General features: G+C 47.5%; 1 protein-coding gene across 8 annotated transcripts in view; it reads right to left on the bottom strand.

Moving 5' to 3' along the window:
- Nucleotides 1–1,305: 1,305 nt before the first annotated feature.
- Nucleotides 1,306–11,488, bottom strand: part of SEMA5A (semaphorin 5A) — a 460,606-nt gene continuing 450,423 nt past the window's right edge. For 7 of the 8 annotated variants that reach the window (XM_032337773.1, XM_032337775.1, XM_032337777.1 and 4 more), the window contains 3 exons: nt 10,164–10,211; nt 5,517–5,728; nt 1,306–2,326 (listed from right to left, as the gene is read on the bottom strand). In XM_032337773.1, coding sequence (XP_032193664.1) covers nt 2,207–2,326; nt 5,517–5,728; nt 10,164–10,211 — 380 coding nt within the window. In that variant the 3' untranslated portion in view covers nt 1,306–2,206. The remainder of the gene's footprint in view (nt 2,327–5,516; nt 5,729–10,163; nt 10,212–11,488) is intronic. The other variant, XM_032337781.1, reaches the window with a different exon arrangement.

Here is an 11,488-nt window from a genome sequence, read left to right as displayed (position 1 = left end):
GAGAGAAAATGAACATTTACGCTTAGAAAACACTGGGGGGAGGGATTCCAAAGCAGCTACAATGTGCTTCGCAGTGAGGACATGTTTCTTCAAGGAAAGGGACGCCCAAGTTGGAGCATCCGGTGCAAATCTAGCTGAAGAGCAGCGGGGAAGCCATCTGGCGGAATTTCACCTCCTCAGTGTGGACTTCGGCTCTCCGTGTCCCAGCAGAGCGGTCGCACACAGCGGAGAAGCCGCACAAGACAGACAACATGGACGCCCGTTGGAAAGATCCAGAACACCACTCCGGTGTCCTCTCTCCAACCTCCCAGAGACCCCCATCATTTAAATTGGAATTTTAGTAGAATAGCTTGTGAAAATCTGGCTGTAGGAGAATATTTTCAATACAACAATACTCATGACTAAATGTGCGATTTTCCCCAACACACTCTGAAATTGTGTCTTTAAACTAGATAGGATAAAAGCATGGGTGCTAAGAAGCCTGTGCACCTCAGCGTCTATGCTGTGGTGTCCATGGATCTGAAGGTTCACTGCGCAGTAAGAACCTGATGGACTGTCCACGTCGGCCCTCATCACCGCATCCGCGGGTGTGGGGGTGTCAGACGAACAGTTCCAGTCTTTTGGAAATTATTCAACCAACTGTATCAGTTGTTTATGAGTAATTTCTCCTGCCTTTTTTTTTTTTTTTTTGGCCTTTCCAGGGACTTCTATGAGTAGTATAACAGCACTCTGAAATGCTTAGCGATGATCAATGCTCAGAACTGCAGGGATCACTGAAAACCTTACTCTCCTGCTTTCTCAAGGTACATCTTGAAATGCGGTTGCCCCGGTGCAGGGAGAAGTGGGAGGGGGCGGAGGAGAGGGCAGCACTGACAGAGAGAGAAACACAAGGCACCAGAACAAAATGTGTCCTCCTCACCTGACCCGGAGGCGGCAAATGACAGCTGGGTACTTGGGGCTTACGTCAATATGAACATCGATGGGCTGCAGAAAGCTGGCTTCACTCATCAGCAATGCGCTGGGAGGGGGCTGATGGCCACACACTAGTTCTCTCAGCACACAGAAAATACAAAGTTGCTTCTCCTTAAAGGTCAGTTCTTTCGATCCTTTCTATGACATGGAAAATTTAAAAAAAAAAAAAAAAAAAAGCTGGTTTCAATTCTATTTCAAAGTATTTTTTAATACGTTCCCTCATTGGTGTCACGGATGTTCATGATCTTTCCTTGCAGGGATGGAGAGGATGAGGAGGCTCTCCAAACGGTGAGCGAGTGCGCTTCTATGCATGGCTCTCCAGGACCGGACAGGTGCGCTTCTACGCATGGCTCTCCAGGACCGGACAGGTGGGCTTCCGGGCCCACTGCACGACAGGCAGCTCCTGGGAATGCCAGGAAGTCCAGAAGCGAGAATGTGACGGCTAGCCCTGCAGCGTCATGCAGAGGGCTAAACCCTTCGTCATGGAGGAGCCTCTGGTCTTTACGCTCAGCTCCACCAGGGGTGACACCGGAACTGCATCAAGACTAAGGGAGGGATGAGTGTGTCACACCTAATGCCATCATCACCTCCGCAGACACAAGCCAGGGTGAATCCCTGCCCTTGCCCAGGTGAGAACCATTCCAAGTCCAAACACACAAGTTGCTTCTGAGGTTTCCACAGAATGATCCAGGTTGGGAAGATGGGAGATCCGTGTTGAGTAACTACAGCCACATTCCTAGCCCTCATTTTACCAAATACTACGGACCTAACACTCTTTGTGGTGGGAGGGGGACTCTCGTCGGAAGTGTCTATTTTCTTGAATAAACACATCATGAAGATTTATGCTCAAGAACAGGAAGACATTCCTATTTCTAAAGACCTCTTCCTATGTGGGTGGTACATTTATTAAAAAGCGCAAGAAAACAACAGACTTGTTAGAAAAATGGACCAAACGGCAATAAAAAAAAAACAAAAAACAAAACCTATAAACAAAACTTCACGCCATGGCTCATTTGACAACGATCAAGCATTTAGACCAGATTTTCACGACATCATATCTAGATTTTTGTTGCTTTTCGGGATGTCTGCTTTTGGCAGCAATGGGAAACTCGTGGCTTGAAATGCACTTGAAATGCATCCAGACTTCATCTCTGAAGTCTTGGAAACATGGGCAGTCATGGAGCACAGGCCTTGAGGAACGGGGGATTACGAGAAGCCAACAATAGAACAGCTATCAGTACTCATCGTAGTTATTGAGATCTGTAAAGTAGGCATTAGAATAGGTCTTCCCGGTGAGATGCGGGTTGAAGTACTTGTTTCTTTCCTCTAGGATCAAGTTGTTTTTGTTAAATGCCTGTAAAAAGTAAAATAATAAAAGAGAGAGAAATTTAAGAACATTCTACAAGCAGTATTTCAGAAGGAGAACGTAACAAGGGGATGATGACATTGAATTTGAACTCCCTTCTGAGGCTCCGTTGTTCGAGACGTGATTTCCCACTTACTTGCTTCCTCACCTCATTTGACTTCCCGACGACCCGCCTCACGACCAGAATGAGGTTGGCAAGTTTTGACCAATAGAAACCTTCAACAAACCTAAAACTCCCGTGATTTCGAACCAACACACATTCTGAATGTTCCAGGACAGTACGATTTAAGCAGCTTTCTGATGATCACAGACAGGTACATTAATAAGAGATTTCGAAGGAGCTTAGTTAAGTAAATGCATGAAATTTCAAATGCCCTGATTTCTCTCCATTTTCTCCAGATGCCAGCAGGTGAGCATGTGATGAGGAAGCAGCCCCCCTGCAAGCCGCCACCTGGGGGCTCTGCAGCCGGACAGGGGCTCAGACCTAGCAGCATCTGCACTTGTACCTAAGGACCCTGCTTAGTGGTTTCACTGTAAGTGCCTGTTTTGCTTTTCCTGGGGCACTTTTTAAAAAAAATTTATATTCAGTTAGCCAACATACAGTACATTATTAGTTTCAGATGTAGTGTTTGGTGATTCGTCTGATGCCTGTAAGGCCCAGGGCTCATCACATCACATGCTCTCCTCACTGCCCATCCCCCCGTTACCCAGCCCCCACCCACCACCCCTCCCACCACCAGTCAGCTCGGCCAAAATCAACAAGACAGGAGACAAGAAGTGCTGGCAAGGACGAGAAAGGGGAACCCTCTTACACGATCGGTGGGCATGCCGGCTGGTGCAGCCACTCTGGAAAACAGGACGGAGGTTCCTCAGGATGTTAAGCATAGCTGTCCTGGGACCCCTTTGAAAACAAACACTTAGAGGGCCATTTGGGTGGCTCGGTCGCTTTAGTGATCGACTTTTGATTTTGGCTCAGGTCATCTCAGGGTTGTGAGCTGGACGAGTGGGGAGTCTGCCTGAGATTCTCGCCGTCTCCCTCTGCCTCTCCCCTCCCCCCGGCTCATGCACCCATTAATTAATTAATTAATTAAGAAAATAAAATAAAATAACCACTTAAGAGTTGAGCCTTATAGCCACCTTATAAGCAACAGGTGTTTGTCTCCTGCTCACTGCTGACCAGGGATGGAGGACCGCTTCCCCAGGCTTGCTGTGAAGGTAAGTCAGAACCCTGGGACCTGACTTCCTTTGAGTGAGTGCAGGGAGACTGTGCCTCCAGCCAAAACAAGCCTGGGGTTTCCCTTTCCCAAAGTGGGAGCTGGGGTGCTCCCATTCATCAGGCCATAATATGCATGTTATTGGGGGGCCCAGCTATGGCCCCCAATACAGGCTACTGTAGCCACTTCCAACACGGATGCCCTTCCTTATGAAGTCATTAAAGCAACCTACACTTTCAAAATGCAGACTCTGCCAGGTAGAGGGTGACTATTAAATAAAGGACTGACTGACAGATGTAGATTAGTTGGCAGAGGCCAACTCTCCAGGACTGGTCTGAGCAAGGTATCAGAAGAAAGTTCCAGAAGGATCATTAGAGACTAGGCAGCCATCAGTGCCCTCAGAGTAGTGAAATTTCTTAGTATCTGGGTGGTTCCTGGATCTCAAGTGAGATCGAAGACCAGCTCAATTATCTTGAGACACTTAAAGTAACACACAAGTTCATAGGTTGGCATCACATCTCAAGGAGCCCCACTCTTGGATTCTGAAGGCTTGTTTGAAAGGTTCTTGCTCATACAAGGAGCTTGTGTTGCTCCTCATACTCCGGGAGCTCAGTGCTGAGAGGGTGTGGGGGCATGTTAGTGGTGGTCTCCTTCATTCCCTGGTCCGAGCACAAAATTAGCATCAGGTGCTGATGGGCTCTGGGTCCCAGTGTCAGCAAGGCCTGGGGTTGGCCCTGTCGCTGTCCCAGTGTCGGGGAAGGGACCTCATGGTAGGAGGGAAATGAGAGGACGCTGCGGCCCCCAGCACATAGACTTTCCAAGCACGTGAAGTCGTGAGGGCTGAAGACGTTCCATATTCCCACGTGGGAAGGAAATCGAATTTCAAAGGAAACCATCAGAGTAGAGAGCAGAAAAACACTCCCTGAGAAGGTTTAGGGGTCCCACCAATTTAAGAGGAATATCAAAATGGGAACTTCCTTCATTCACATGGGTGCGCGAAGTCCACAAGAGCCCAAATGTCCTTCTGGCTACACCCCCGACTCCTGCATTTTATCCCCTTTAAGCCTCACAACAGAGATCTGACAGTCATATTGCTATACCCATTTTAAAGATGAAGAGACTGAGGTTCAAAGAATTAACTAACCTATATTCTACACCCTGATGCACAATGCCTCAGACAAAAGCCACACTGACTTTGCCAGGCACTAGTCAAGGCACTTAGTGTAACTATTTCATCTGCTTCTCATGATCTCCAATTTAGGAGGAGAAAACAGAGGCTCACTGAGTGTCAGTGAGAGGCTTCATGTTTACCCAGTTAGTGGCTCCTGGACTCAGGTCTGCCTGGTCCAGAGCTGATGCCCTTTCCACTCCTTCTTCCTCAGAAGGAGGAGACTGGCCATCGACTCTGTTTCTGGGCGAACACGGAATTCATCACCCATTGAGAAAATTTAGCAGAAAACTTCGTCTCACACGAGTCACACAGTGTGCGAAGCTGAAGAAGCTTCATTATGTGTAAAACTCATTTGAAGATAGTTTTTCTAATAATGTAACAATTTTTCTCAGGATGCCACCCTGGTGATTCCTGCCACGAACCTGGATATCGGATGACCCCACCCTGGTTCTCATTACCGTTGTCCCGTGTGTACGGGTCCTCAGCCTGGAGCTCTTCCCTTCGGCAAGAGCCCTCTTTGGACATGGAAAGCACAGTGGAGGCACAGCTGGACATTGGCTAATGACCCAGTATCTTCCAGAATTTCATCTGCTGTCATTTCCGAGTCCTATTTTTAATCCACTTCCCCACAGAAGGCGCCATCTTCTTTGCAGGCGAAGCAAAGCTAAGATGGCAGCTCCGTCATGAAGGACACCGGTTCCCTTGCTCCCCAGGCTTTCACCTAAGCCACCACCCCTGAGCTTGGCCAACCCCCCAGGCCACTTCCTTGTGCCTCTGTCTGCCGCTCCCTTACCTTGATGGCTTCCACCGAGTCGTACTTGTCCAGTTTGTTGATGTGGTTGGTGATGCTGGTGTTGAGGGGGGCGGGAGCGACAGGGTGGATGACCGTGGCGTCGTGGGACTGCTGCTGGTAGCGCTGGCAGTAGGTGTAGACGAGCAGTGTAAGGAGGCAGCCCAGGATGGAGCTGCTCAGCCCCACGGCAATCATGTGGAACATGTTGAACTCTGGGAAGACAGCACCAAAACGGACGTGCGTTGGAAAAGAACGCACCACTCGACGTTGCAATGCACGTGGATGAAAAGAGCAAGACAAAATAAAAGGCCCACGACCTTCCTTTGAAATGTCATGGCCACCCACACACTCCTGCCCAGGGAGCACAGTGTATTTTAAGTGAAGCCTCTTCCGAACGACAACCAGTCTCTTGGAGATCACCTTTGTACACTGGCAGAAGCATCTCTTTTCTTTAAAGGATTGTACAAACCTGCTTCTCTGTTTCAAGTGCAGTATGATCTCCGGTCTAGGGGGTTCCTAGAGAACATTTTTTCCATGCTCTTTAACAGGCGGAACATCCCTGCCTACAGCCTATGAGAACAAGGTGAGAACGCATTTACGGCTTCCAAGTCCTGTTCACAATTACTGCGTTTTGGCGACTTTATAAAAAAAGATGGTTTATGCCAAAGAAATAAATGATTTGTGCCAAAGGAATAAAATATGATATTTTAATGGTTATGAAACAATCCTCTTTTACATATTTTTTTCTATTCAATAGGATCTTTGGGTTATTTTTCTTGAGTTATGGATATAAGACGTTGGAAAAAATGAGCAGACATGGATTTATGTCTCTAATATGGGACTGGCTTGAGGGACGCAAGGTCACATAACAAAGACCTTGCAATGTCTGCGAAACAACCACATAGAAAAATAAATGTTCATCATGTGTGATAGGACGCCGTACGAGGAAGGTTTTAAGCCTTTCTTTCATGGAATAAAGACAACATCTGGGCAATGCTCATGAAGCTGGGCCTAGTGAACATCAGGTGAAGCAGAACGTGACCTTACTTTGTCTACTCTGTTGGCACCAGGTGGCTGTGGGTTACTGGCCTGTCCCTGCACAGGACACATCCCGAGGACGGGCTTTCCCCCCATGCTGTTCCCTCCACTCACCACCAGGGGGCGGAGTGTCACCCATGCTCTTCCCTGACCTGTCTGTCCATCCTGCACTCAGAGCCATTGGAAATGCCTGCGAGGCACACTGCGGACACCAGGCAAATCACAGAGTCACACAGAGGTCCCCAGCCCTCAGGGGAAGAAGGCCTGCAAGTCTGTCCCTTGATCTAGGCCTTAGGGTGTTTGCGCCACAACTACCCTGGCTCCTGCCTGACTCTGCAGCAGAGGCGGGGCTCCCTCGCTGTCCCCACACCTTGACACCTCTACGCCGTGTCCCTTTATGACTCCCGGATGCCGCGTTCCTGGGACCCCTGAGAGACAGAGCGGCCTCCCCAGGGGAGCGGCCAGCATGCACGGAGACAGGGCGCACCGGAAGCTGCAGCCCACTCCTCCCCCATTCCTGACGCAGGTGTCCAAGCCGGCAGGCAGCTCCAGGCCCTGGATCATCCGGCCGGACGTGACTAGAATATTCTACAAGCATCACTTCCCCCACCTCCAGCTGTTTCTCACTTCTTGATTCTCTGGTCCCTGGTCTAACAAAATGGAAGCAATTCACGACTCTCTGACCTTTCCGGATTTTGTCTGAAGCCTCCAGAGCTAGACCTGGACGGGTTGGACCAAGCCCCGGGGGGCAGCCCACCAGCCACTAGAGGTGTCCTGAAACTGTGCTCAAGGCACGCAAGAGCAGATGTCACATGGGCTGTCATCATTTTATACTGCAGCCACTTTGAGTCCCCAGGGTCAACGCCACCTACCGAGAAGAGTGCTTTCTGCGGCACTGATGGCGTTTGATTATAACGTGTGGAGACGTACGGTGCTCGCCATATGCGGATACTTTGTCATCGTCGATGAATCATGGGTGCAGGTGCCCAGGGAGTCTGGGGCCAACCGACATCTTTATGAGGGTTATATAGACTCTGTGTCTCATGAAACTAAAAATAGCTAAATTGAAAAATTTCAATAGGCCTACATTTTTCTGCATAGGGAAAAACAGTGTCTATTAAATCTCTTTTGAATTTGCTTAGTGTGGCTCTTTGCTTTGAACATGCTTTTTTTCCCTATTGTTTTGGTCAGGAAAGCTGGACTAGAAACCAGCTACCCACTTGGCTCCACTGAGGACTTCCTTCACAAAATCTGGTTGATTTCTCTTCAAATGGAAAAAAAAAAAAAAAAAAAAAAGCCATCTGTGTTGTCTTCCTAAACATCCCAGAACATTTTGCCAGGTGATTCTTCTTACCCATCAGCCCTACAGTCAGATCTTATTTAACCTGACATGTCGATGTTAGCAGCTGGAGATCTAAGAACATCAGTTGTGAATACTACAGAATGAGGAATGTCCCTATGATTTAATCATGTCAAGGCATGACTTGGGGTTGGGTAGCCAATCAGCCCATCTGACTCAGACACACAGAAGCAGCATTTTAGGATGGGAATGGACTTTGCACCATGTTCTCCCAGGTGCTCAAGGCCCTTGAAAGTCTCCTATATCCTAACCCAGAGGGGGTTGGATGGGGAAAGTGGTTTTTGAATCTCTGGTGGACATGGGGGACCAGTCAACTCTGCCGGGATATCAGCAGACCAAGTTCTGTCTTGACCTCATGTAGGACAGGGGCACCCCTTAAAAACCCTGCTTCACTTTGGACATAACACTGCTTCCGAGGGCAGCAGGCATGCCTGGACCCTGGGTGATGTCCAAAACTGTCTCCTGACCAGGGCTGCTGTGGCACCAGCCCTCCAGACACAATCCTTCCAGATACCTATTGCCAGGGGCCTTCTCTTGTGGTGCTCTGGCCTTAAAGCTTCCACTCAGATCCCACTGCCTGGATCCCAACTCTGGCTCCACTGCTGACAACCTGTGCCGACTTCGGCCAATGGCTTCATCTCACTCTTCTTGACCTTAATGCAGATGACAGTGCAGGGCTGCAATTTCCAAAACCAAAATCTCCGGAACGGACTTTTCATTACTCACCTGGCAGCAAAGCATGACCGGACCTGACCCTCTTGCTGCAGAGCTAACTAGAACTACAGAAGCGTTAGCATCTTCACTTGGCCCACACGTCATGAGGCATCATGAAAGAGACTAGTTACAGAATGTGGACCTGGGCACTGCAGTGTTACCTAACAGACATCACACACCCCCTAGGACCCATCTGAAATTTGAAAACCGCTGAATTCTAAAACCCTTCTGTATTTCCAAAGGTTTTATGTTAAAGAACTGTGGGCCGTGGAACCTACATGAACATCCTTTGTTGGATCAAATAGGACACTTCTTGCCATTTGATACAGTGGTGTGGAGTGACTGATCTAAAAATATTAAAGGACCCTTATGGCTATGATTATTTTTTATGGGAACTAGAGTCTATTCATCTTCTAGCTGGATACCAAGTCAGTGAATGCCAGTCTGTGAGCTCACAGAACCGATGTAGGTCAGACACCAGACACAGCACGTCAGGGGCACTGGAGTCTTTTATGACATGAATGCTGGTTCCAGGAGGGCTAGGGCTATTCGTGTCCCCATGGTCATCTCAGTGCCCCTCGCAAAGCTCACGGAATGGGTGCACCACAAAGATTAGTTAGATTAACAGCTAACTAAACAGACAGAATGTAACAGATAGTGGGCTCTTAATTCATGTAGTTAACAGCAGTAAGTACATTCCTAAAACACACTCACAGAGCTCTGGATTCCATGTGAACATGCAGACCAGAGCTTCTGCGACTGCCCCCGTGGACTGGATGATGGTAGGAAAGGTATTCACAGGTCAGCAGGACACTGTGGTCTTGGTGTGGATATTGGCTCTGACTACCAAAGGCGGACAGAGGATAGGCACCGACCGGTGGACCGTCAGCCCCTCCCGCCCAGGCAAGGTAAACACAGACAGTCAAGTCCAAATTTAGCACGAGCTGGAACCAGAGAATGTGAGTTGTGTCATTCAAGTTTGCAGAAAGTTTAAAAACCGCCTCTAGAGATGTTGTTCTTAACCATATGTCTCACCGTGTTGTTACTCCAGCAGTCTGAAGGCTCTATCAAGGCTGGATGCCACATATTAGAACTATAAATATGCAGAAAATGCTTGAATTGAGTTTTACTCATGAAAGATTTAACTACAGCTAATATCAAGATCATTGGTTCGTAAAGCTTATTAGCTTCCACCAAAATCACCTGAAAAGCTTAAGAAGCCAGAGACCTGGGCCCCACGCAGAGAGGTTCTGATCCTGTAGGTGGAGGCAGGGCCCGAGAATGTGCATTCCTGCCACACACCCCACCCCCACCACAGTGCTGCTGCTAATGCTGGTGGCTACCACACGTGGGAACCGCCGATCCAGATGTCAAACACTGACCACTCGCAAACATACTACAAAGCATAACGGGTCTGGACCAAGGGCTTCGCCATCCGTTCTTCTTGGGCCAAACATCATATGAAACACATGGGAAGAGAAATGATGGGAAAATATCAGAAATCAATTAAAAATTAGTTAAAAACAGGAGCTTACCCCCACATCGTTTCTCTTCTACGCTACTGGATCTCGCCACAGAAACTTCTGGGGAAAAAAAAAAAGAATTAATCACAATGTGGAAAGGGTGTTGGGAAGAAAGAACACATCACTGGTTCATTTACAGATTCTCTAATGATTTCATGTTTTATGTGAGTCCACGTTCCAAAAGCCCGATTGCTTGTTTAAAAAAAAAGGTCCTATGTTTCTTTGTTTTAAGCAACCTGAGCTGTATTTGGTCAAGGTCACCTGGAGGGAAGGAGCGAGATTCATTATCACGGAAAGAAAAGGTTATGGTCCTTTGGGATGAAACCAGGGCACTAGTTTCAAAATAAAGGCCAGCGTATGTGCAGATTTTCTGTTACCATATATTTTGCCAGTTGTAGATCCCAGTTTTGGCCGGGGTGTTCCTGCTTCTGAGCAAAGCCAGTGTCGTCAGATTCCCTCTGGTGGAACCAATCCACCAGAGCTCCAAGGAAATTGCCAGAATAAATAAATCTCCCATTCAGCACCCACTCATGCTTTTTGCCATGACACACATTAAATACCCAAGTAAAATGTGAACAAGAGAACAGATCCTGGAACTGGTTTAGCCCATAAAGATCAAACACCATTTCGGGGAACCTGAGATGTTATTCTCTCTTGTACTGATTTTTTTCGGTGGGTAACAAGAAGTAGCGATATGTCTATGGTCAAAAAGGAAAACAACACAGTAAATGCTTGTAGTTCTATACTATACATGATGGAGGTGGTTTATAAGACTAAAGCTAATAATTCTGTCTAAAATATGGTTACTTTTTCTGTAAGTCGAAGAAAACAAGGTGATTACCTATTATTACCTTTTAGGGCGTTGGTCTCTGCTTCGGTCTACATCACCGCCCTAACATCCACAGTGGACATACACAAAATGCCTTGGAAGTGTCTAACACCATGCCTGCACATGCCAGATGGCTGGCGATCATCAGTAAATGAACACTGGTTTCACATGGAAAAGTCCACGGCCCAAGGGCCAGCCCATCTCTTCTCCAAGACAAGACCCACGGGAAGTTTCTGTCTTCCCAAGTAAACCAAAGTTGCATAAAGAATCGGCCTTTTTATTCATATAAACACACGCACACAGCACTGCAAAGGCACTTAACCTAATGTCAAAATAACAAGATCATCTATTTTCATTTTTTGAGCAAAATTGTCTCACTGTGTTATAGTCAGTAAATTGTAGGAGATATTGTGTTAGAAAAAAAGTTGTTAACACTCATGGCCCAAATGCAAGCCCAAACCCACAGTTATCTGTAAATCTACGGTCTAATTACCTTGAAACCACAAGG

This window comes from Mustela erminea, chromosome 3 (genome assembly GCF_009829155.1).
Source record: "Mustela erminea isolate mMusErm1 chromosome 3, mMusErm1.Pri, whole genome shotgun sequence".
NCBI lineage: Eukaryota > Metazoa > Chordata > Mammalia > Carnivora > Mustelidae > Mustela > Mustela erminea.
Note: the sequence above shows the minus strand (reverse complement) of the source record. Positions and strands in the feature narration are given on the sequence as shown.